Source organism: Scardinius erythrophthalmus (genome assembly GCF_964197995.2).
Source record: "Scardinius erythrophthalmus genome assembly, chromosome: 11".
NCBI lineage: Eukaryota > Metazoa > Chordata > Actinopteri > Cypriniformes > Leuciscidae > Scardinius > Scardinius erythrophthalmus.
Window position 1 is genome coordinate 929,796 of NC_138231.1, and position 26,557 is coordinate 956,352.

Sequence of the window (26,557 nt, forward strand, 5' to 3'; positions counted from 1 at the left end):
CTGCTCACTACAACTGAACACTACAACTGAACCCAACAACTGAACACTACAAATGAACACTACAACTGAACACTACAACTGCTCACTACAACTGCTCACTACAACTGCTCACTACAACTGCTCACAACAACTGAACACTACAACTGAACACTACAAATGCTTACTACTACAACTGAACACTACAACTGCTCACTACAACTGCTCACTACAACTGAACACTACAACTGAACCCAACAACTGAACACTACAACTGCTCACTACAACTGCACACAACAACTGCACACAACAACTGAACACTACAACTGAACACTACAACTGCTCACTACAACTGCTCACTACAACTGCACACAACAACTGCTCACAACAACTGAACACTACAACTGAACACTACAACTGAACACTACAACTGCTCACAACAACTGAACACTACAACTGCACACAACAACTGCTCACAACAACTGAACACTACAACTGAACACTACAACTGAACACTACAACTGCTCACTACAACTGCTCACTACAACTGAACTCTACAACTGAACCCAACAACTGAACACTACAACTGAACAATACAACTGAACACTACAACTGAACACAACAACTGCTCACTACAACTGAACACAACAACTGAACACTACAACTGAATACTACAACTGAACACCACAACTGCTCACTACAACTGCTCACTACAACTGCACACTACAACAACTGAACACTACAACTGAACACTACAACTGCTCACTACAACTGAACACTACAACTGAACACTACAACTGCTCACTACAACTGAATACAACAACTGAACACAACAACTGCTCACAACAACTGAACACTACAACTGAACACTACAACTGAACACTACAACTGAACACTACAAAAACTGAACACTACAACTGAACACTACAACTGCTCACTACAACTGAACACAACAACTGAAAACAACAACTGCTCACAACAACTGAACACTACAACTGAACACTACAACTGCTCACTACAACTGCTCACTACAACTGAACACTACAACTGAACCCAACAACTGAACACTACAACTGAACACAACAACTGTTCACTACAACTGAACACTACAACTGCTCACTACAACTGAACACAACAACTGAACACAACAACTGAACACAACAACTGCTCACAACAACTGAACACTACAACTGAACACTACAACTGCTCACTACAACTGAACACTACAACTGCTCACTACAACTGCTCACTACAACTGAACACTACAACTGAACCCAACAACTGAACACTACAACTGAACACTACAACTGAACACTACAAATGAACACTACAACTGAACACTACAACTGCTCACTACAACTGCTCACTACAACTGAACACAACAACTGCTCACAACAACTGAACACTACAACTGAACACTACAACTGCTCACTACTACAACTGAACACTACAACTGCTCACTACAACTGAACACTACAACTGAACACTACAACTGAATACAAGAACTGAACACAACAACTGCTCACAACAACTGAACACTACAACTGAACACTACAACTGCTCACTACTACAACTGAACACTACAACTGCTCACTACAACTGAACACTACAACTGAATACAAGAACTGAACACAACAACTGCTCACAACAACTGAACACTACAACTGCTCACTACAACTGAACACTACAACTGAACACTACAACTGAATACAAGAACTGAACACAACAACTGCTCACAACAACTGAACACTACAACTGAACACTACAACTGCTCACTACTACAACTGAACACTACAACTGCTCACTACAACTGCTCACTACAACTGAACACTACAACTGCTCACTAAAACTGAACACTACAACTGAACACTACAAATGCTTACTACTACAACTGAACACTACAACTGCTCACTACAACTGCTCACTACAACTGAACACTACAACTGAACACTACAAATGAACACTACAACTGAACACTACAACTGCTCACTACAACTGCTCACTACAACTGAACACAACAACTGCTCACAACAACTGAACACTACAACTGAACACTACAAATGCTTACTACTACAACTGAACACTACAACTGCTCACTACAACTGCTCACTACAACTGAACACTACAACTGAACCCAACAACTGAACACTACAACTGAACACTACAACTGAACACTACAACTGAACACTACAACTGCTCACTACAACTGCTCACTACAACTGAACACAACAACTGCTCACAAAAACTGAACACTTCAACTGAACACTACAACTGAATACAAGAACTGAACACAACAACTGCTCACAACAACTGAACACTACAACTGAACACTACAACTGCTCACTACTACAACTGAACACTACAACTGCTCACTACAACTGCTCACTACAACTGAACACTACAACTGCTCACTAAAACTGAACACTACAACTAAACACTACAAATGCTTACTACTACAACTGAACACTACAACTGCTCACTACAACTGCTCACTACAACTGAACACTACAACTGAACCCAACAACTGAACACTGCAACTGAACACTACAAATGAACACTACAACTGAACACTACAACTGCTCACTACAACTGCTCACCACAACTGAACACAACAACTGCTCACAACAACTGAACACTACAACTGAACACTACAACTGAACACTACAAATGAACACTACAACTGAACACTACAACTGCTCACTACAACTGCTCACTACAACTGAACACAACAACTGCTCACAACAACTGAACACTACAACTGAACACTACAAATGCTTACTACTACAACTGAACACTACAACTGCTCACTACAACTGAACCCAACAACTGAACACTACAACTGAACACTACAACTGAACACTACAACTGAACACTACAACTGCTCACTACAACTGCTCACTACAACTGAACACAACAACTGCTCACAACAACTGAACACTTCAACTGAACACTACAACTGAATACAAGAACTGAACACAACAACTGCTCACAACAACTGAACACTACAACTGAACACTACAACTGCTCACTACTACAACTGAACACTACAACTGCTCACTACAACTGCTCACTACAACTGAACACTACAACTGCTCACTAAAACTGAACACTACAACTGAACACTACAAATGCTTACTACTACAACTGAACACTACAACTGCTCACTACAACTGCTCACTACAACTGAACACTACAACTGAACCCAACAACTGAACACTACAACTGAACACTACAAATGAACACTACAACTGAACACTACAACTGCTCACTACAACTGCTCACCACAACTGAACACAACAACTGCTCACAACAACTGAACACTACAACTGAACACTACAAATGCTTACTACTACAACTGAACACTACAACTGCTCACTACAACTGCTCACTACAACTGAACACTACAACTGAACCCAACAACTGAACACTACAACTGCTCACTACAACTGCACACAACAACTGCACACAACAACTGAACACTACAACTGAACACTACAACTGCACACAACAACTGCTCACAACAACTGAACACTACAACTGAACACTACAACTGAACACTACAACTGCTCACAACAACTGAACACTACAACTGCACACAACAACTGAACACTACAACTGAACACTACAACTGAACACTACAACTGAACACTACAACTGCTTACTACTACAACTGAACACTACAACTGCTCACTACAACTGCTCACTACAACTGAACTCTACAACTGAACCCAACAACTGAACACTACAACTGAACAATACAACTGAACACTACAACTGAACACAACAACTGCTCACTACAACTGAACACAACAACTGAACACTACAACTGAATACTACAACTGAACACTACAACTGCTCACTACAACTGCACACTACAACAACTGAACACTACAACTGAACACTACAACTGCTCACTACAACTGAACACTACAACTGAACACTACAACTGCTCACTACAACTGAATACAACAACTGAACACAACAACTGCTCACAACAACTGAACACTACAACTGAACACTAAACTGAACACTACAACTGAACACTACAAAAACTGAACACTACAACTGAACACTACAACTGCTCACTACAACTGAACACAACAACTGAACACAACAACTGCTCACAACAACTGAACACTACAACTGAACACTACAACTGCTCACTACAACGGCTCACTACAACTGAACACTACAACTGAACCCAACAACTGAACACTACAACTGAACACAACAACTGTTCACTACAACTGAACACTACAACTGCTCACTACAACTGCTCACTACAACTGAACACAACAACTGAACACAACAACTGAACACAACAACTGCTCACAACAACTGAACACTACAACTGAACACTACAACTGCTCACTACAACTGAACACTACAACTGCTCACTACAACTGCTCACTACAACTGAACACTACAACTGAACCCAACAACTGAACACTACAACTGAACACTACAACTGAACACTACAAATGAACACTACAACTGAACACTACAACTGCTCACTACAACTGCTCACTACAACTGAACACAACAACTGCTCACAACAACTGAACACTACAACTGAACACTACAACTGCTCACTACTACAACTGAACACTACAACTGCTCACTACAACTGAACACTACAACTGAACACTACAACTGAATACAAGAACTGAACACAACAACTGCTCACAACAACTGAACACTACAACTGAACACTACAACTGCTCACTACTACAACTGAACACTACAACTGCTCACTACAACTGAACACTACAACTGAATACAAGAACTGAACACAACAACTGCTCACAACAACTGAACACTACAACTGCTCACTACAACTGAACACTACAACTGAACACTACAACTGAATACAAGAACTGAACACAACAACTGCTCACAACAACTGAACACTACAACTGAACACTACAACTGCTCACTACTACAACTGAACACTACAACTGCTCACTACAACTGCTCACTACAACTGAACACTACAACTGCTCACTAAAACTGAACACTACAACTGAACACTACAAATGCTTACTACTACAACTGAACACTACAACTGCTCACTACAACTGCTCACTACAACTGAACACTACAACTGAACACTACAAATGAACACTACAACTGAACACTACAACTGCTCACTACAACTGCTCACTACAACTGAACACAACAACTGCTCACAACAACTGAACACTACAACTGAACACTACAAATGCTTACTACTACAACTGAACACTACAACTGCTCACTACAACTGCTCACTACAACTGAACACTACAACTGAACCCAACAACTGAACACTACAACTGAACACTACAACTGAACACTACAACTGAACACTACAACTGCTCACTACAACTGCTCACTACAACTGAACACAACAACTGCTCACAACAACTGAACACTTCAACTGAACACTACAACTGAATACAAGAACTGAACACAACAACTGCTCACAACAACTGAACACTACAACTGAACACTACAACTGCTCACTACTACAACTGAACACTACAACTGCTCACTACAACTGCTCACTAAAACTGAACACTACAACTGAACACTACAAATGCTTACTACTACAACTGAACACTACAACTGCTCACTAAAACTGCTCACTACAACTGAACACTACAACTGAACCCAACAACTGAACACTACAACTGAACACTACAAATGAACACTACAACTGAACACTACAACTGCTCACTACAACTGCTCACTACAACTGAACACAACAACTGCTCACAACAACTGAACACTACAACTGAACACTACAAATGCTTACTACTACAACTGAACACTACAACTGCTCACTACAACTGCTCACTACAACTGAACACTACAACTGAACCCAACAACTGAACACTACAACTGAACACTACAACTGAACACTACAACTGAACACTACAAATGAACACTACAACTGAACACTACAACTGCTCACTACAACTGCTCACTACAACTGAACACAACAACTGAACACTTCAACTGAACACTACAACTGAATACAAGAACTGAACACTACAACTGAACACTACAACTGCTCACAACAACTGAACACTACAACTGAACACAACAACTGAACACTTCAACTGAACACTACAACTGAATACAAGAACTGAACACAACAACTGCTCACTACAACTGCTCACTACAACTGAACACTACAACTGCTCACTACAACTGCTCACTACAACTGAACTCTACAACTGAACCCAACAACTGAACACTACAACTGAACAATACAACTGAACACTACAACTGAACACAACAACTGCTCACTACAACTGAACACAACAACTGAACACTACAACTGAATACTACAACTGAACACTACAACTGCTCACTACAACTGCACACTACAACAACTGAACACTACAACTGAACACTACAACTGCTCACTACAACTGAACACTACAACTGAACACTACAACTGCTCACTACAACTGAATACAACAACTGAACACAACAACTGCTCACAACAACTGAACACTACAACTGAACACTACAACTGAACACTACAAAAACTGAACACTACAACTGAACACTACAACTGCTCACTACAACTGAACACAACAACTGAACACAACAACTGCTCACAACAACTGAACACTACAACTGAACACTACAACTGCTCACTACAACTGCTCACTACAACTGAACACTACAACTGAACCCAACAACTGAACACTACAACTGAACACAACAACTGTTCACTACAACTGTTCACTACAACTGAACACTACAACTGCTCACTACAACTGAACACAACAACTGAACACAACAACTGAACACAACAACTGCTCACAACAACTGAACACTACAACTGAACACTACAACTGCTCACTACAACTGAACACTACAACTGCTCACTACAACTGCTCACTACAACTGAACACTACAACTGAACCCAACAACTGAACACTACAACTGCTCACAACAACTGAACACTACAACTGAACACTACAACTGCTCACTACAACTGAACACTACAACTGCTCACTACAACTGCTCACTACAACTGAACACTACAACTGAACCCAACAACTGAACACTACAACTGAACACTACAACTGAACACTACAAATGAACACTACAACTGAACACTACAACTGCTCACTACAACTGCTCACTACAACTGAACACAACAACTGCTCACAACAACTGAACACTACAACTGAACACTACAACTGCTCACTACTACAACTGAACACTACAACTGCTCACTACAACTGAACACTACAACTGAACACTACAACTGAATACAAGAACTGAACACAACAACTGCTCACAACAACTGAACACTACAACTGAACACTACAACTGCTCACTACTACAACTGAACACTACAACTGCTCACTACAACTGAACACTACAACTGAATACAAGAACTGAACACAACAACTGCTCACAACAACTGAACACTACAACTGCTCACTACAACTGAACACTACAACTGAACACTACAACTGAATACAAGAACTGAACACAACAACTGCTCACAACAACTGAACACTACAACTGAACACTACAACTGCTCACTACTACAACTGAACACTACAACTGCTCACTACAACTGCTCACTACAACTGAACACTACAACTGCTCACTAAAACTGAACACTACAACTGAACACTACAAATGCTTACTACTACAACTGAACACTACAACTGCTCACTACAACTGCTCACTACAACTGAACACTACAACTGAACACTACAAATGAACACTACAACTGAACACTACAACTGCTCACTACAACTGCTCACTACAACTGAACACAACAACTGCTCACAACAACTGAACACTACAACTGAACACTACAAATGCTTACTACTACAACTGAACACTACAACTGCTCACTACAACTGCTCACTACAACTGAACACTACAACTGAACCCAACAACTGAACACTACAACTGAACACTACAACTGAACACTACAACTGAACACTACAACTGCTCACTACAACTGCTCACTACAACTGAACACAACAACTGCTCACAACAACTGAACACTTCAACTGAACACTACAACTGAATACAAGAACTGAACACAACAACTGCTCACAACAACTGAACACTACAACTGAACACTACAACTGCTCACTACTACAACTGAACACTACAACTGCTCACTACAACTGCTCACTACAACTGAACACTACAACTGCTCACTAAAACTGAACACTACAACTGAACACTACAAATGCTTACTACTACAACTGAACACTACAACTGCTCACTACAACTGCTCACTACAACTGAACACTACAACTGAACCCAACAACTGAACACTACAACTGAACACTACAAATGAACACTACAACTGAACACTACAACTGCTCACTACAACTGCTCACCACAACTGAACACAACAACTGCTCACAACAACTGAACACTACAACTGAACACTACAACTGAACACTACAAATGAACACTACAACTGAACACTACAACTGCTCACTACAACTGCTCACTACAACTGAACACAACAACTGCTCACAACAACTGAACACTACAACTGAACACTACAAATGCTTACTACTACAACTGAACACTACAACTGCTCACTACAACTGAACCCAACAACTGAACACTACAACTGAACACTACAACTGAACACTACAACTGAACACTACAACTGCTCACTACAACTGCTCACTACAACTGAACACAACAACTGCTCACAACAACTGAACACTTCAACTGAACACTACAACTGAATACAAGAACTGAACACAACAACTGCTCACAACAACTGAACACTACAACTGAACACTACAACTGCTCACTACTACAACTGAACACTACAACTGCTCACTACAACTGCTCACTACAACTGAACACTACAACTGCTCACTAAAACTGAACACTACAACTGAACACTACAAATGCTTACTACTACAACTGAACACTACAACTGCTCACTACAACTGCTCACTACAACTGAACACTACAACTGAACCCAACAACTGAACACTACAACTGAACACTACAAATGAACACTACAACTGAACACTACAACTGCTCACTACAACTGCTCACCACAACTGAACACAACAACTGCTCACAACAACTGAACACTACAACTGAACACTACAAATGCTTACTACTACAACTGAACACTACAACTGCTCACTACAACTGCTCACTACAACTGAACACTACAACTGAACCCAACAACTGAACACTACAACTGCTCACTACAACTGAACACAACAACTGCTCACAACAACTGAACACTACAACTGAACACTACAAATGCTTACTACTACAACTGAACACTACAACTGCTCACTACAACTGAACCCAACAACTGAACACTACAACTGAACACTACAACTGAACACTACAACTGAACACTACAACTGCTCACTACAACTGCTCACTACAACTGAACACAACAACTGCTCACAACAACTGAACACTTCAACTGAACACTACAACTGAATACAAGAACTGAACACAACAACTGCTCACAACAACTGAACACTACAACTGAACACTACAACTGCTCACTACTACAACTGAACACTACAACTGCTCACTACAACTGCTCACTACAACTGAACACTACAACTGCTCACTAAAACTGAACACTACAACTGAACACTACAAATGCTTACTACTACAACTGAACACTACAACTGCTCACTACAACTGCTCACTACAACTGAACACTACAACTGAACCCAACAACTGAACACTACAACTGAACACTACAAATGAACACTACAACTGAACACTACAACTGCTCACTACAACTGCTCACCACAACTGAACACAACAACTGCTCACAACAACTGAACACTACAACTGAACACTACAAATGCTTACTACTACAACTGAACACTACAACTGCTCACTACAACTGCTCACTACAACTGAACACTACAACTGAACCCAACAACTGAACACTACAACTGCTCACTACAACTGCACACAACAACTGCACACAACAACTGAACACTACAACTGAACACTACAACTGCACACAACAACTGCTCACAACAACTGAACACTACAACTGAACACTACAACTGAACACTACAACTGCTCACAACAACTGAACACTACAACTGCACACAACAACTGCTCACAACAACAGAACACTACAACTGAACACTACAACTGAACACTACAACTGAACACTACAACTGCTTACTACTACAACTGAACACTACAACTGCTCACTACAACTGCTCACTACAACTGAACTCTACAACTGAACCCAACAACTGAACACTACAACTGAACAATACAACTGAACACTACAACTGAACACAACAACTGCTCACTACAACTGAACACAACAACTGAACACTACAACTGAATACTACAACTGAACACTACAACTGCTCACTACAACTGCACACTACAACAACTGAACACTACAACTGAACACTACAACTGCTCACTACAACTGAACACTACAACTGAACACTACAACTGCTCACTACAACTGAATACAACAACTGAACACAACAACTGCTCACAACAACTGAACACTACAACTGAACACTACAACTGAACACTACAACTGAACACTACAAAAACTGAACACTACAACTGAACACTACAACTGCTCACTACAACTGAACACAACAACTGAACACAACAACTGCTCACAACAACTGAACACTACAACTGAACACTACAACTGCTCACTACAACTGCTCACTACAACTGAACACTACAACTGAACCCAACAACTGAACACTACAACTGAACACAACAACTGTTCACTACAACTGAACACTACAACTGCTCACTACAACTGCTCACTACAACTGAACACAACAACTGAACACAACAACTGAACACAACAACTGCTCACAACAACTGAACACTACAACTGAACACTACAACTGCTCACTACAACTGAACACTACAACTGCTCACTACAACTGCTCACTACAACTGAACACTACAACTGAACCCAACAACTGAACACTACAACTGAACACTACAACTGAACACTACAAATGAACACTACAACTGAACACTACAACTGCTCACTACAACTGCTCACTACAACTGAACACAACAACTGCTCACAACAACTGAACACTACAACTGAACACTACAACTGCTCACTACTACAACTGAACACTACAACTGCTCACTACAACTGAACACTACAACTGAACACTACAACTGAATACAAGAACTGAACACAACAACTGCTCACAACAACTGAACACTACAACTGAACACTACAACTGCTCACTACTACAACTGAACACTACAACTGCTCACTACAACTGAACACTACAACTGAATACAAGAACTGAACACAACAACTGCTCACAACAACTGAACACTACAACTGCTCACTACAACTGAACACTACAACTGAACACTACAACTGAATACAAGAACTGAACACAACAACTGCTCACAACAACTGAACACTACAACTGAACACTACAACTGCTCACTACTACAACTGAACACTACAACTGCTCACTACAACTGCTCACTACAACTGAACACTACAACTGCTCACTAAAACTGAACACTACAACTGAACACTACAAATGCTTACTACTACAACTGAACACTACAACTGCTCACTACAACTGCTCACTACAACTGAACACTACAACTGAACACTACAAATGAACACTACAACTGAACACTACAACTGCTCACTACAACTGCTCACTACAACTGAACACAACAACTGCTCACAACAACTGAACACTACAACTGAACACTACAAATGCTTACTACTACAACTGAACACTACAACTGCTCACTACAACTGCTCACTACAACTGAACACTACAACTGAACCCAACAACTGAACACTACAACTGAACACTACAACTGAACACTACAACTGAACACTACAACTGCTCACTACAACTGCTCACTACAACTGAACACAACAACTGCTCACAACAACTGAACACTTCAACTGAACACTACAACTGAATACAAGAACTGAACACAACAACTGCTCACAACAACTGAACACTACAACTGAACACTACAACTGCTCACTACTACAACTGAACACTACAACTGCTCACTACAACTGCTCACTAAAACTGAACACTACAACTGAACACTACAAATGCTTACTACTACAACTGAACACTACAACTGCTCACTACAACTGCTCACTACAACTGAACACTACAACTGAACCCAACAACTGAACACTACAACTGAACACTACAAATGAACACTACAACTGAACACTACAACTGCTCACTACAACTGCTCACTAGAACTGAACACAACAACTGCTCACAACAACTGAACACTACAACTGAACACTACAAATGCTTACTACTACAACTGAACACTACAACTGCTCACTACAACTGCTCACTACAACTGAACACTACAACTGAACCCAACAACTGAACACTACAACTGAACACTACAACTGAACACTACAACTGAACACTACAAATGAACACTACAACTGAACACTACAACTGCTCACTACAACTGCTCACTACAACTGAACACAACAACTGAACACTTCAACTGAACACTACAACTGAATACAAGAACTGAACACTACAACTGAACACTACAACTGCTCACAACAACTGAACACTACAACTGAACACAACAACTGAACACTTCAACTGAACACTACAACTGAATACAAGAACTGAACACAACAACTGCTCACTACAACTGCTCACTACAACTGAACACTACAACTGCTCACTACAACTGCTCACTACAACTGAACTCTACAACTGAACCCAACAACTGAACACTACAACTGAACAATACAACTGAACACTACAACTGAACACAACAACTGCTCACTACAACTGAACACAACAACTGAACACTACAACTGAATACTACAACTGAACACTACAACTGCTCACTACAACTGCACACTACAACAACTGAACACTACAACTGAACACTACAACTGCTCACTACAACTGAACACTACAACTGAACACTACAACTGCTCACTACAACTGAATACAACAACTGCTCACAACAACTGAACACTACAACTGAACACTACAACTGAACACTACAACTGAACACTACAAAAACTGAACACTACAACTGAACACTACAACTGCTCACTACAACTGAACACAACAACTGAACACAACAACTGCTCACAACAACTGAACACTACAACTGAACACTACAACTGCTCACTACAACTGCTCACTACAACTGAACACTACAACTGAACCCAACAACTGAACACTACAACTGAACACAACAACTGTTCACTACAACTGAACACTACAACTGCTCACTACAACTGCTCACTACAACTGAACACAACAACTGAACACAACAACTGAACACAACAACTGCTCACAACAACTGAACACTACAACTGAACACTACAACTGCTCACTACAACTGAACACTACAACTGCTCACTACAACTGCTCACTACAACTGAACACTACAACTGAACCCAACAACTGAACACTACAACTGAACACTACAACTGAACACTACAAATGAACACTACAACTGAACACTACAACTGCTCACTACAACTGCTCACTACAACTGAACACAACAACTGCTCACAACAACTGAACACTACAACTGAACACTACAACTGCTCACTACTACAACTGAACACTACAACTGCTCACTACAACTGAACACTACAACTGAACACTACAACTGAATACAAGAACTGAACACAACAACTGCTCACAACAACTGAACACTACAACTGAACACTGCAACTGCTCACTACTACAACTGAACACTACAACTGCTCACTACAACTGAACACTACAACTGAATACAAGAACTGAACACAACATCTGCTCACAACAACTGAACACTACAACTGCTCACTACAACTGAACACTACAACTGAACACTACAACTGAATACAAGAACTGAACACAACAACTGCTCACAACAACTGAACACTACAACTGAACACTACAACTGCTCACTACTACAACTGAACACTACAACTGCTCACTACAACTGCTCACTACAACTGAACACTACAACTGCTCACTAAAACTGAACACTACAACTGAACACTACAAATGCTTACTACTACAACTGAACACTACAACTGCTCACTACAACTGCTCACTACAACTGAACACTACAACTGAACACTACAAATGAACACTACAACTGAACACTACAACTGCTCACTACAACTGCTCACTACAACTGAACACAACAACTGCTCACAACAACTGAACACTACAACTGAACACTACAAATGCTTACTACTACAACTGAACACTACAACTGCTCACTACAACTGCTCACTACAACTGAACACTACAACTGAACCCAACAACTGAACACTACAACTGAACACTACAACTGAACACTACAACTGAACACTACAACTGCTCACTACAACTGCTCACTACAACTGAACACAACAACTGCTCACAACAACTGAACACTTCAACTGAACACTACAACTGAATACAAGAACTGAACACAACAACTGCTCACAACAACTGAACACTACAACTGAACACTACAACTGCTCACTACTACAACTGAACACTACAACTGCTCACTACAACTGCTCACTACAACTGAACACTACAACTGCTCACTAAAACTGAACACTACAACTGAACACTACAAATGCTTACTACTACAACTGAACACTACAACTGCTCACTACAACTGCTCACTACAACTGAACACTACAACTGAACCCAACAACTGAACACTACAACTGAACACTACAAATGAACACTACAACTGAACACTACAACTGCTCACTACAACTGCTCACTACAACTGAACACAACAACTGCTCACAACAACTGAACACTACAACTGAACACTACAAATGCTTACTACTACAACTGAACACTACAACTGCTCACTACAACTGCTCACTACAACTGAACACTACAACTGAACCCAACAACTGAACACTACAACTGAACACTACAACTGAACACTACAAATGAACACTACAACTGAACACTACAACTGAACACTACAACTGCTCACTACAACTGCTCACTACAACTGAACACAACAACTGAACACTTCAACTGAACACTACAACTGAATACAAGAACTGAACACAACAACTGCTCACAACAACTGAACACTACAACTGAACACAACAACTGAACACTTCAACTGAACACTACAACTGAATACAAGAACTGAACACAACAACTGCTCACTACAACTGCTCACTACAACTGAACACTACAACTGCTCACTACAACTGAACACTACAACTGAACACTACAACTGCTCACTACAACTGAACACTACAACTGAACACTACAACTGCTCACTACAACTGAACACTACAACTGACTGAACACTACAACTGCTCATTACAACTGAACACTACAACTGACTGCTCACTACAACTGCTCATTACAACTGAACAATATAACTGAACACTACAACAACTGAACACTACAACTGAACACTACAACTGAACACTACAACTGAACACTACAACTACTCACTACAACTGCTCACTACAACTGAACACTACAACTGAACACTACAACTGAACACTACAACTGAACACTACAACTGAACACTACAACTGAACACTACAACAACTGAACACTACAACAACTGAACACTACAACAACTGCTCACTGAAGAATAGCTGAAGTAAAATACCAAATATTACATGAAAAACTAACTGAAGCTTAAATTAGAATTAATGAAATAAATAAAAACTCAAACTGACACTAAAGCTTAATAGCATTTTTTTAAATTATAAAAATGATAAAAGCACCTAAAATTTAATACAAATGTATAAAAACTAAAGTATGAAAAATAGTAAAATAACGACATAAAATTATTTTACCTTTGGAGTGGGAATTGGCCAGAATAGTAGAAACCTGTTTAAAGAAAAAGGTCATTAATAATACAAATAAAGTGGTGACACTTAACGTTGATTAATGCATTAACTAACATTAACAATAATAAATGAGTATTCAAGTATTAACATGGTAACAAATTCAATTATTATCAACAAATTATTAATGTATGTTAATGTTAGTTAATAAAAATACAACTTTTCATTGTTAGTTCAAGTCAGCTCAGGTCCATTAAATAATATTAACCATGCATATTTGTACATTTTAATAATGCATTAATAAATGTAAAAATGATTAGGGTTGGGAATCGAAAATATATTCCAATTCTGGAATTGATTACTTGAGGTCAAGAATCGGATACTTGTTATAAAATAGACATTTTGATTCCTCTTATAGATTCCTTTGTGAACATTTCAATATGACTTTAAACCATTGAAGCGTGAGATGACTCACTGTTTTCTGTTTTCATGTGTATCAGAATTTCAGTGTATTCCAGAATTTGGCACATAGTCAAACATGACAATCTGGGGCTCAGGTCAGGAAGCAGACAGACTGGCTAAACCGACCGTCTGCTAGCGGCCTCTCGTCACCAAGGTCAGATAAATCCCATCACATAGAGCCTCTTTCACCTAGATATCATCATATAGAGACTGTGTCTGTTCCCCGAATTTGGAAATCCAAAAAACGTTTAAACCCAACTAAGGTTAAAAATTTAATTGATGTTCAACAAATAAAAAACAGATATAATACAGATGAGCAAATGCTTAACTGGCAGTGTTTTTGTTTATTGCCAGCTATAATACAGATGAGCAAATGCTAAAGCTTGGGTTGCTGAATATTCGATCGCTTACTTCAAAAGCACTCGTTGTTAATGATATGATTTCAGATAATAACCTAGATGTGCTGTGTTTGACAGAAACCTGGCTAAAACCAAACGATTACATTACTTTAAATGAATCAACCCCGCAAGATTAATATTTTCAGAATTACTGGTTCTTAATGTAAAAATATATAGTGTAAATGACAAATCACGTTTGAGATTTGTGCTGGCTACTGTAAACAGGCCACCAGGGCACCATAAAGATTTTATCAAAGAATTTGCTGATTTTCTATTAGAGTTAGTATTGGCTGCAGGTAAAGTCCTAATTGTTGGTGATTTTAATATACACATCGATAATGAAAAAGATGCATTGGGATTGGCATTTAAAGACATTCTTAACTCTTTTGGAGTTAGACAACACGTGTCAGGACCTACTCATCGTCGTAATCATACTCTAGATCTAATATTATCACACGGAATAGATGTGGATGCCGTTGAAATTCTGCAGCAGAGCGATGACATCTCAGATCATTATCTAGTCTCGTGTAAACTTCATTTAGCCAAGGCTGCAAAGCCAACTCCGTGTTTTCAAATATGATAGATCTATCAGTTCTGCCACTAAAGATTGCTTTATTAATAATCTTCCTAATCAGTTTCATCATCTCAGCATCTCAGATAGCTTAGAAGAACTCGATATTACAACAGAAACTTTTAACTCTCTCTTTTCCAGCACTTTAGACACAGTTGCTCTGTTGCGCTTAATGAAGATTAAAGAAAATAGTCCAACGCCGTGGTACAACGAGCACACTCGGCCCTTAAGAGAGCAGCCAGAGAGATGGAGCGCAACTGGAAGAAAACAAAACTAGAGGTATTTCGCATTTCATGGAAGGAGAGCTCGATTGCTTACAGAGAGGTTTTACAATCTGCTTATTTTTCAACCCTATTAGAAGAAAATAAACAAAACCCTAGATATTTATTTAAAACAGTGGCTAAACTAACGAAAAATAAATCTTCAACCCCACACTTTCAGAAAAAAAGGTACAAAAGCTGTCACTGGGACAGTACCCTTCAAAAGGGTTCTAATATGTACACTTTTGGTACCAATATGTACCTTTGAAGTACTAATATGCACTCTTTAGGTACAAAGTTGTACCTTTTGTACCTTTTTTTTCTGAGAGTGCAGAAGTTTCCAAGCAAGTTTTTTTTAGCCAAGGCTGCAAAGCCGACTCCGTGTTACAAATATGTGAGACCTATCACCTATCACTAAAGAAAATAGTCCAACGCCGTGGTACAGCGAGCACACTCGGGCCCTTAAGAGAGCAGCCAGAGAGATGGAGCGCAACTGGAAGAAAACAAAACTAGAGGTATTTCGCATTTCATGGAAAGAGAGCTCAATTACTCACAGAGAGGCTTTAAAAGCTGCTAGATCTGCTTATTTTACAACCCTATTAGAAGAAAATAAACATAATCCTAGGTATTTATTTGAAACAGTGGCTAAACTAATGAAAAATAAAGCTTAAAGCCCAGAAGTTTCCAAGCAACACAGCAGTAATGACTTTATGAACTTCTTCACTTATAAGATTTATAATATCAGGGAGAAAATTATAACTATGCAACCGTCTACTACAGTATCGCATCAGACAGTGCATTGTAGTCTCCCTGAGGAAAGATGTGATTCATTCGTTGCTAAAGAAGAGAAAGAATTTACTAAACTCATTAAATCATCTAAATCTACAACATGTATGTTAGACCCTATACCGACTAAGCTACTGAAAGAGATGCTTCCAGAGGTCATAGATCCTCTTCTTAATATCATTAATTCGTCTTTGTCTCTAGGAACCATACCGAAAAACTTTAAAGGAGAACTCCGGTCAATTTTAACATTGAGTTTATTTTTTTGTAAATTTGGAGTGCTGTCAGTACAGAGAACAACAACAAAAATCGCCTAATGTTGCCTACACCGTGTTATCCTCTTTTTAAAATTTGCACCCTGTTGACTTCAGTGGGGCGAGTTTTAAACCTGCTTTTAGCCTCTTAACATCCTTGATGTGTCATTAGTGTCATTATGTGTCATACGCTCGTGATCATAGGTAACTAAACCTATGCGTGTGAACTCGGCAATCGATTACTATGGACTTCGACCGAAAACAGGAAGTAAACACAGGTATGTGCGCTGGCTGAATAAACATAATTTTTATTCATATCTTTCACATCTACTGCAGTCAGATTCACTCGTGTTCACTCAGAAGGAATCACTCAATGTCAATAATGACTAGTAATGTATTTTATTTATAAAGTGCAGTGTAATTTTACATTTGATAACCATTTGATAGAATCTTAAAACACTGTTTATTTCAATCTTATATTTGTTCAGTTGTATTTATTTGCTGCGATTGCTAATTTTTTATTTGTTCTTTTTTAATTACTGAGTGTTTATTGTCTTTAATAAAGTTTGAAGTTTATATTAGTGAAGCTAGTTGTTCTTCTATGGTGTTTTTAAACCACAGGCAAAAAGTGTTCTTTAGTCTGACGATCTGTGTTCATGATATTCAGATACAATTAAATATTTTGTAATACAACTAAATGTGAATGATATCCAAGTTTTTTTTTTACTTTATTGGAATCGAAATGAGGAATCGATAAGAATCGGAATCGATAAGAAGAATCGAAATCGGAATCGTTAAAATTCAAATGATACCCAGCCCTAAAAATGATAATTAACTAATATTTAAAAATATTGTAAAAGTATTTTTCAATGTTAGTTCAACTAATGTGACTTACAAATGAAGCCTAATTATAAACTAACACATTTCATACAAAGGTTTTATAATAAAAAAAAATAAAAAAAATGCACAGTCATCATTCACAACAATAAAGCGTGGCATTAAATGAAAAAGAAAAGCTAGTGTTTGTAAGTGTTTGTTGTTCCCAAGACATGTGACCTCTAAGCTTTATTCTTCTCTCATCACCAGTTTCTGACTCGGAGCGCAGAACTGGGTCTGTCGCCGCACAGAGGGGTTATTTTTATGTTTGTGTGCTCGGGGAAAGGCACGTCCCGCAGGAGCCGCAGAATGAGACCGTCCCGTTGTGTTTGTGCGCTGGACCGCACCTGGCGGACGGGCCCTGGATGTGCGTCAGGGCGAGCTGGACCGCAATTAGGGAACACGGGTCTCAGATCTCGGCGAGAGAGGGACGAGAGGGGCGCAAACTAACTTTAGCCAGGAGACGTGCAGTAATGAAGCTTTCATCGCTCACTCACGCTGTCCCACACCATTAAACAATCATCGATAATCTTCACGCAGCTCTTTTCCATGCAGTCGAGTCTCCTTCATTTATACAGCGCTTTAACACTATAGAGTTTCACAGCAGCTTTACAGTGATAACAGGAGATTACAGTAACAGAGAGTGTTCAGGCGTTACAGCAGATCTAGAATAAAGTTATTGTCCAGATAAAGTTAGTTTGATTGATTCACTTCCGTTGTAAAGATCATTAGTTATTAACTTAGCGGCCGCTAACACACACCGCTCTCACAGAAAACAGAAACTTTTAATGTATTCTGGACATTGATTCACACATCAGTGTTTGGAGCTCGAGAACACACACTCTGAAACAAGTGCAAGTTCTGGAAAATGTTGAAACACGTGATCATCTCCCTGTAAACTTCAAAAACGTGGATCTGGAAACGCTGACGGTGCTCATGCGTATCACGTGTTTAGTCTATAGATATGCGCGTTTGAATATACAGTATGCTATATGTGCAGGCGTGTGTTTACAAAATGACATCATCAAACTTGTCCGGCCTGCATAAAAAATATTTCTAGCCGTTTTCCGTGGATCATGCGAACCGGAATCATTTTGATAATGTTTTATCTGTACTGGGAGGAAAAGGAGGCCTTTCATTCACGGTGACAACACCATGAGAGAATAATAAACGATCATCTTCATTACGCTTATTCAAATTAGTGTCACTTTTATTTATGATGCAACCAGCCCGGCTAACTAATGAATATTCTTCAACGGTTCTCGTCATCAACTCTCAAGTAGAGATAACATCATAAGGATGTTTTTTGAAGAACTTTTCATCTTAACATTAACATAACCTTTACCAAACATGAATGGAAGTTGTATTTCATATCTTCATCCAAACGGAAAGGAATAAAGCCTTAATTCTGCGATGTCAGAAGACAAACGTCAGGGCTTCTTTAAGTCATGCACACAAACACAAAAGTTTCCTGCATGTTATTAGTATTTGTGTCTCGGTTTGCATTAAAGATATCTAAAAATACTCAAATTTAGATACATTTACCCATTGTTTTCTGAAATAAATCATTAAAATGCTTAAATAGGAAAAATACCTTCCAATGGGGTCAAACAAATTATTTAATTCATAGTGAAAACAAGTTTATTTTTCTGACCACAGATATTTGTTCTTGTTTTAAACTCAAAACTCACTTAATTTCTCAGGAAACACTTAATATGTGCTTCTCTAGTAAGTGTATCTTGATTTAAGAGTGTTTAGATATTTGTGCTGGAAAATGAGACAGAAACACTGAGGAACAACATCATGTTTTTTGATGCAACATAAATGATGACAATGATATCCATCTGCAGATTATGGACTACAAACCCCAAACACAGAAACTACAGATGCAGATTAGCGGACCGGAGCGGACGTCTGGATCCAAGCTGGTTTGAAGAGTTTAGATCCGTCAGATCCTCTTCTTATAAATGACAGGCCTCTAATATAAAGACTACATCGTTCTAAAAGGGGTTTTTGTCCACAGCGATGAGAACCACTTTTGGTTCTAAAGAACCTTTCAGCGATCGGCTCGTGCTCGTCTCGGTGTAAAGAACATTTTAATAATCTAAAGAACCTTTTTTCACCATAAAGATCGACTGGATGGTTCCATGGACGTTAAGGGTTCTTCATAGAACCATCAATGCCAATAAATAATCTTTATTTATTTTTATCTTTTTGTGTATAGTTTAATGGACAGCACTGCCAAAGAATCCAGTGCTTTAAGATCATGTAGAAAGAGTTCAGTTCACTCACTTACATTTTGTAAAACCATTGCCTGGGGACATTTAATATTCAACAATATTATTGATCTGCCTTAGGGTGGACGATGACGTAATTTTCTTCGAGAAACAAACTTTATTGTATTATTTTCATGTTATCAATGTGAAGCTAGCTTTGATACAATCTGTATTGTAAAAAGCGCTGTATAAATAAAGGTGACTTGACTTGACTTGAAATTCTTAAGTAAATAAAAGTAATGCTTAATTGACAATAAGAAATCTAGTTTTTTAATAATTAACTTGACAATTCCACATTACTTATATTATATTATGCAGTCCAGCAACACTGACGATGATCACTGGTGAAGCATCCAGTTTAACACACAGATCTCCTTCTGTTATTGCTATTTGGTTGGTTCACTTACATAAACTCATGAAGCAGAATTATTCCTTACAATATAGTTTATCATAAATGTATCACCTCCTGAATAGCAGTTACTTTAAATTATAACTTGATATTAGCCATCACTGACAAATATAACCAAAGCAGTTACTTTTATTTGCAGAAATTAATCATTGAACACTCTTGAAGCATCTTAAACTGTTTAAAGGATCATATGTGACCCTGAATCATGAGGATATTAAATAAAGATCATGTTCCATGAAGATATTTTGTAAATTTACATAAATGGACAACTTTAAAGGTGATTTTCTCAATGTTTAGATTTATTTTTGCACCCTCAGATTCCAGATCTTCAATAGTTGTATCTCGGACAAATATTGTCATATCCTAACAAACATACATCAGTGGAAAGCTTTCAGATAATATACATCACAATTTCAAAAGATTGACCCTTTGTGGTCCAGCGTCACATTAATTTAAGCCAGTTGACTTGAATAACTGTAGTAACTGTCGTAAGGATCATCGCAGTACCTGAAGAAGAGGGATGTAGAGCAGGAACGCGGAGAGCTGCGACACACCGATGCATCTCTTCATGTCGAGCGCGCGGAGAATGAGCCGGAGCCACACGCCAACCGCACCCGAGCCACACCGCATCTTACTGGATCATACACTGGACAATCGTTTAATTACATACCGCATAAATAATCTCAGTAACTCCTTAAAATAATCTACGGGTGCCTAAAAATCCCAAACGGCGTTTTCCTTTTTGGCAAAAGTTTCACCGTCCCCGGTCTTTGTTTGGGGTGATCGTGCACTCTCTGCGTGAGTAGCCTAATGCCGCAGAACTGGGTCATCGCAGGCTGGCGTGTGAACGCTGCTTCACTCATACAACACGATCTCAGGAAAGTGCGTGTCTATACCGGGGATTTTATTTCTCGTGCCATTTAAAATGAACCATGTTTTTTTTTTTTTTTTTTTTTTTTTAGTAACTATGGTTTAACTATAGGTTTTGTAGTAAACCCTAGTAACTACTATGGTTTTACTCCAATAACTTTGGTTTAACCATGGTTTTTGTAGTAAAGCCATTGTAACTACAAAATTAACCATGGTTTTTACTACACTCTCAGAAAAAAAAGTAAAAATATGGATACTCATAGCCGTGCGATATTGCTGTATATCAGCACGGTTGTGATTCGGCCATAGGCACAAGGCCGCAGGACGAGTACCGTACTAAAGGCACTGGTTACTAAAGATTTTAAGAACTCTATAAAAACGCCATAGTAACCATCTGTGACAACTACCAACCACCTAGTAACACCATAGCAACCACCAAAAATACCTTAGCAACCACCCTGAACACCCTAGCAACCGTCTAGAAACACTCTAGTAACCACACAAAATACCCTAGCAACCACCCAGAACACCTTAGCAACTGCCTAGCAACCACCCACAACACCCTAGCAACCACCCAGAATACCCTAGCAACAGCCTAGCAACACCATAGCAACCATCCAGAACACCCTAGCAACCACCCAGAACACCCCAGCAACGCCCTAGCAACCACCCAGAATACCTTAGCAACAGCCTAGCAACACCATAGCAACCATCCAGAACACCCTAGCAACCACCCAGAACACCCTAGCAACCGCCTAGTAACACCATACAGAACACCCTAGCAATCGCCTAGCAACCGCCCAGAACAACTTAGCAACCACCCAGGATACCCTAGCAACCACCTAGCAACACCATACCAACCACCCAGAATACCCTAGCAACCGTTTAGAGCCACCTAGCAACCATATTGCAACATGTAGAAGCCATATTTCAGCCCCACAATATTGTACAGACATGTTTGTTGGCTCGTATGCAATCGTGCAAAACACCCTAGCAACCGAGTGGCGAGTTGTCACTGCAAGCACCACTCACATTTTCTTCAGGAAATGTACATTGTAGTACACGATGCTACAAATAATATTCCTCAAAGAACAGTTTTGTACCTTTTCAGTAATAGTATCTTTAATGGTACAGAAAAGACCTCTGACAATACTGTTTGGTACCTTTTAAGGTAGGCTACAATTGAAATTAAGGTACATAATTGTTCTCACATCAAGGGTACAGTGATAGGTCAAATTACTGTTTCATTCACGATTGGTTGCTGTGTTGAGTATTTGGCATAGCAACAAGACGCTGATTGGTCGAAATCACTTCAGCCGCGGGAAGCAGGCTACACGACCGCAGCAGAGTCCAGGGCTTATTTGAAATATCAAACTTGAAGACGACCAAATTTAAAGGTGAGTTCTGATCGTTTATGTTTATATTTAGTTCACAAGTCGAAAATATATATGTTCCAGCCACTTAACGTTAATTTAGCGAATTAGCTTTGCATCAAATGCTTTTTAGCCATTTGACTTGTATACACTTTTTATTCTTTTTAATGCAATTATTGACTAGTATTAAGTCATCGCGTGTACATAATATGGCTCTCCAATGTTCTCCATTGCCCACTATAACTGTTAACTTCGCTATTAGGCACAGCAACATGAAATGGATCGCCCAAGGTCGCTGCAGCCGTTACTGCATTTTCAAATAGACCGGAGAGCGGGAAGCAGAGCGCGAGCAACAACACAAGCATGGCTTCGTCCTCTTTATCGTCAGAATAACTTTAGAGACTGGACTCGAATTATAAGACGAAGAGAAGAGGAAATTCAAAGGTGGGTTTTATGTTTAACCAAATAAAAAAAAATGTAAAAGCCACTCAACATGACAATAGCGAGTGTAAATTGCGTAATTAGGTAACTTACGAATATATTTTAAAGCAATTGAGTTTCTGTGTCGTAAGTACACATTTAATACGTAATTATTGTAAATTAATGCTTAACCAGAGGTGCCAAGTTTGTAAGTACATCAGGAGTTTATTTAAATAACACTTGCCTGATGGCTCATGCTACCGCCAACCCCGACGTCGAAGTCATTTCAGTGGTTTGGGAAAAGCATGTAAAAGTCCTGGCAGAAAGCGATGCATAAGGATGTAGTGCAACAACGAATTATTATTTTTTCCGAAGTGTTAATAACTTAGTGTTAACTAATAATTATTGCAAACTGGTACTACCAACAAAATATTAGTGCATTCCTGGAACTGTGCGTCGTTATATCTCTGGAACACAAGGTGGCACGGTGTTCAAACTTCTCCGGTACCGTCAGGACATAGCCTTGATGATCCCTACCAAATTAAGCGAAGATGTCAAATTGTTTAAAAGATGGTGGACTGTTCAAAATGGTGGACACGTGGTTCATCCAATCCTGTCATGACACAAGGAATCCATAGACACCAAAGAGTATGATTTTCTGACAAACTGTTCAAAAGTTATAAGTAAAAATAGTAAAAAAATAAATAATAAAGTTTAAATAATTTTTCAGATCTCATGACCTGTAAGTGGTGCTGTTCCCAAATTTGGAATGGTCTCTCAGATCATGGTTTTGATAAAGCATACCAATTTTCATTTCGATTGATCAAAGTTTAGCCAAGATAAAGCCTCAGAGCCAATTTTGGGTCGACCTCGTTAAGTTTCTGACATCATAACTTTTGAACAAAGATGAATTAAAAAGTCCAAAGATCATAAAAAATGAGCAAAGTTTAGAAGTGAAAAAAACAGAATACTGTACTTTTTAAAATGGCCACTACTATAAGTAAGTAGTGGCCGCTGCGCGTCGGATGGTTCACGCCTCGCCGTCGTCCATTAAAACCTGATAATGGACACCTCGTCGGGCATTAACCCGCTTATACCATGGTTACTTACGAAAAAAAAAGAAATATTTAATTAATTAATAATACTTTAATGTGTTTTAGAGTAAAAATCGTGAGGGTTTTTATTTATTAAGTCGAGCGCACTATTTAATATCTCCCGTATACAGGCGTTGCCAAGCAACGTGGCCACAGCGACCCGACCGCAGCAGTGGATCAGTGAGTTTGAGCCAGCACAATCATTTAGAACTGTCATCAGGCAAATTGACGGGACGCCTTTCCTAGGTGTACATTATCACTTTTTAACGGACACCCTGCAGCCAATCAGAATCGAGTGTTCACCCAGACCATGGTATAATGGGTCTTAAATGTAATATATTAAATGTGATCTGCATAATGAGAGAAATCAGGTGTAATAAGGTTCATTTTTCTAGGACAAAAGGTTCAAAAGTTATAACCATTTCAAAATTGAATTTTGAACTGGTGGTGGCGCTATAGAGTTGGTCCTAGAGACTCCAAAATTGGTCCAATTACTATTCTTTACCATCCCTACAAGTGTGCCAAATTTCATAATTTTCCTGTTCCATTAATAGGGCTGCCATAGACTCCCATTCGTTAGGAATAATAAAAATAGGGGCTTGGCCCCTAATTAAAGTTTACATTTACATATATATATATACACATATAGAAAACAGCTGTTTTACATTATAATACTATACACTTTTTTATCAAATAAATGCTACAATAATTTTAATCCAAACTT

The 26,557-nt window shown here is 38.9% G+C and overlaps 1 protein-coding gene across 1 annotated transcript in view; it reads right to left on the reverse strand.

Moving 5' to 3' along the window:
• The window catches only part of pgfa (placental growth factor a), a 38,404-nt gene extending 15,452 nt beyond the window's left edge, over nt 1-22,952 (reverse strand). Inside the window, exons 1-2 of the mRNA XM_081378207.1 lie at nt 22,584-22,952; nt 15,797-15,830 (exon numbers count right to left, since the gene is read on the reverse strand). Coding sequence (XP_081234333.1) covers nt 15,797-15,830; nt 22,584-22,706 — 157 coding nt within the window. The 5' untranslated portion in view covers nt 22,707-22,952. The remainder of the gene's footprint in view (nt 1-15,796; nt 15,831-22,583) is intronic.
• Nucleotides 22,953-26,557: the final 3,605 nt, after the last annotated feature.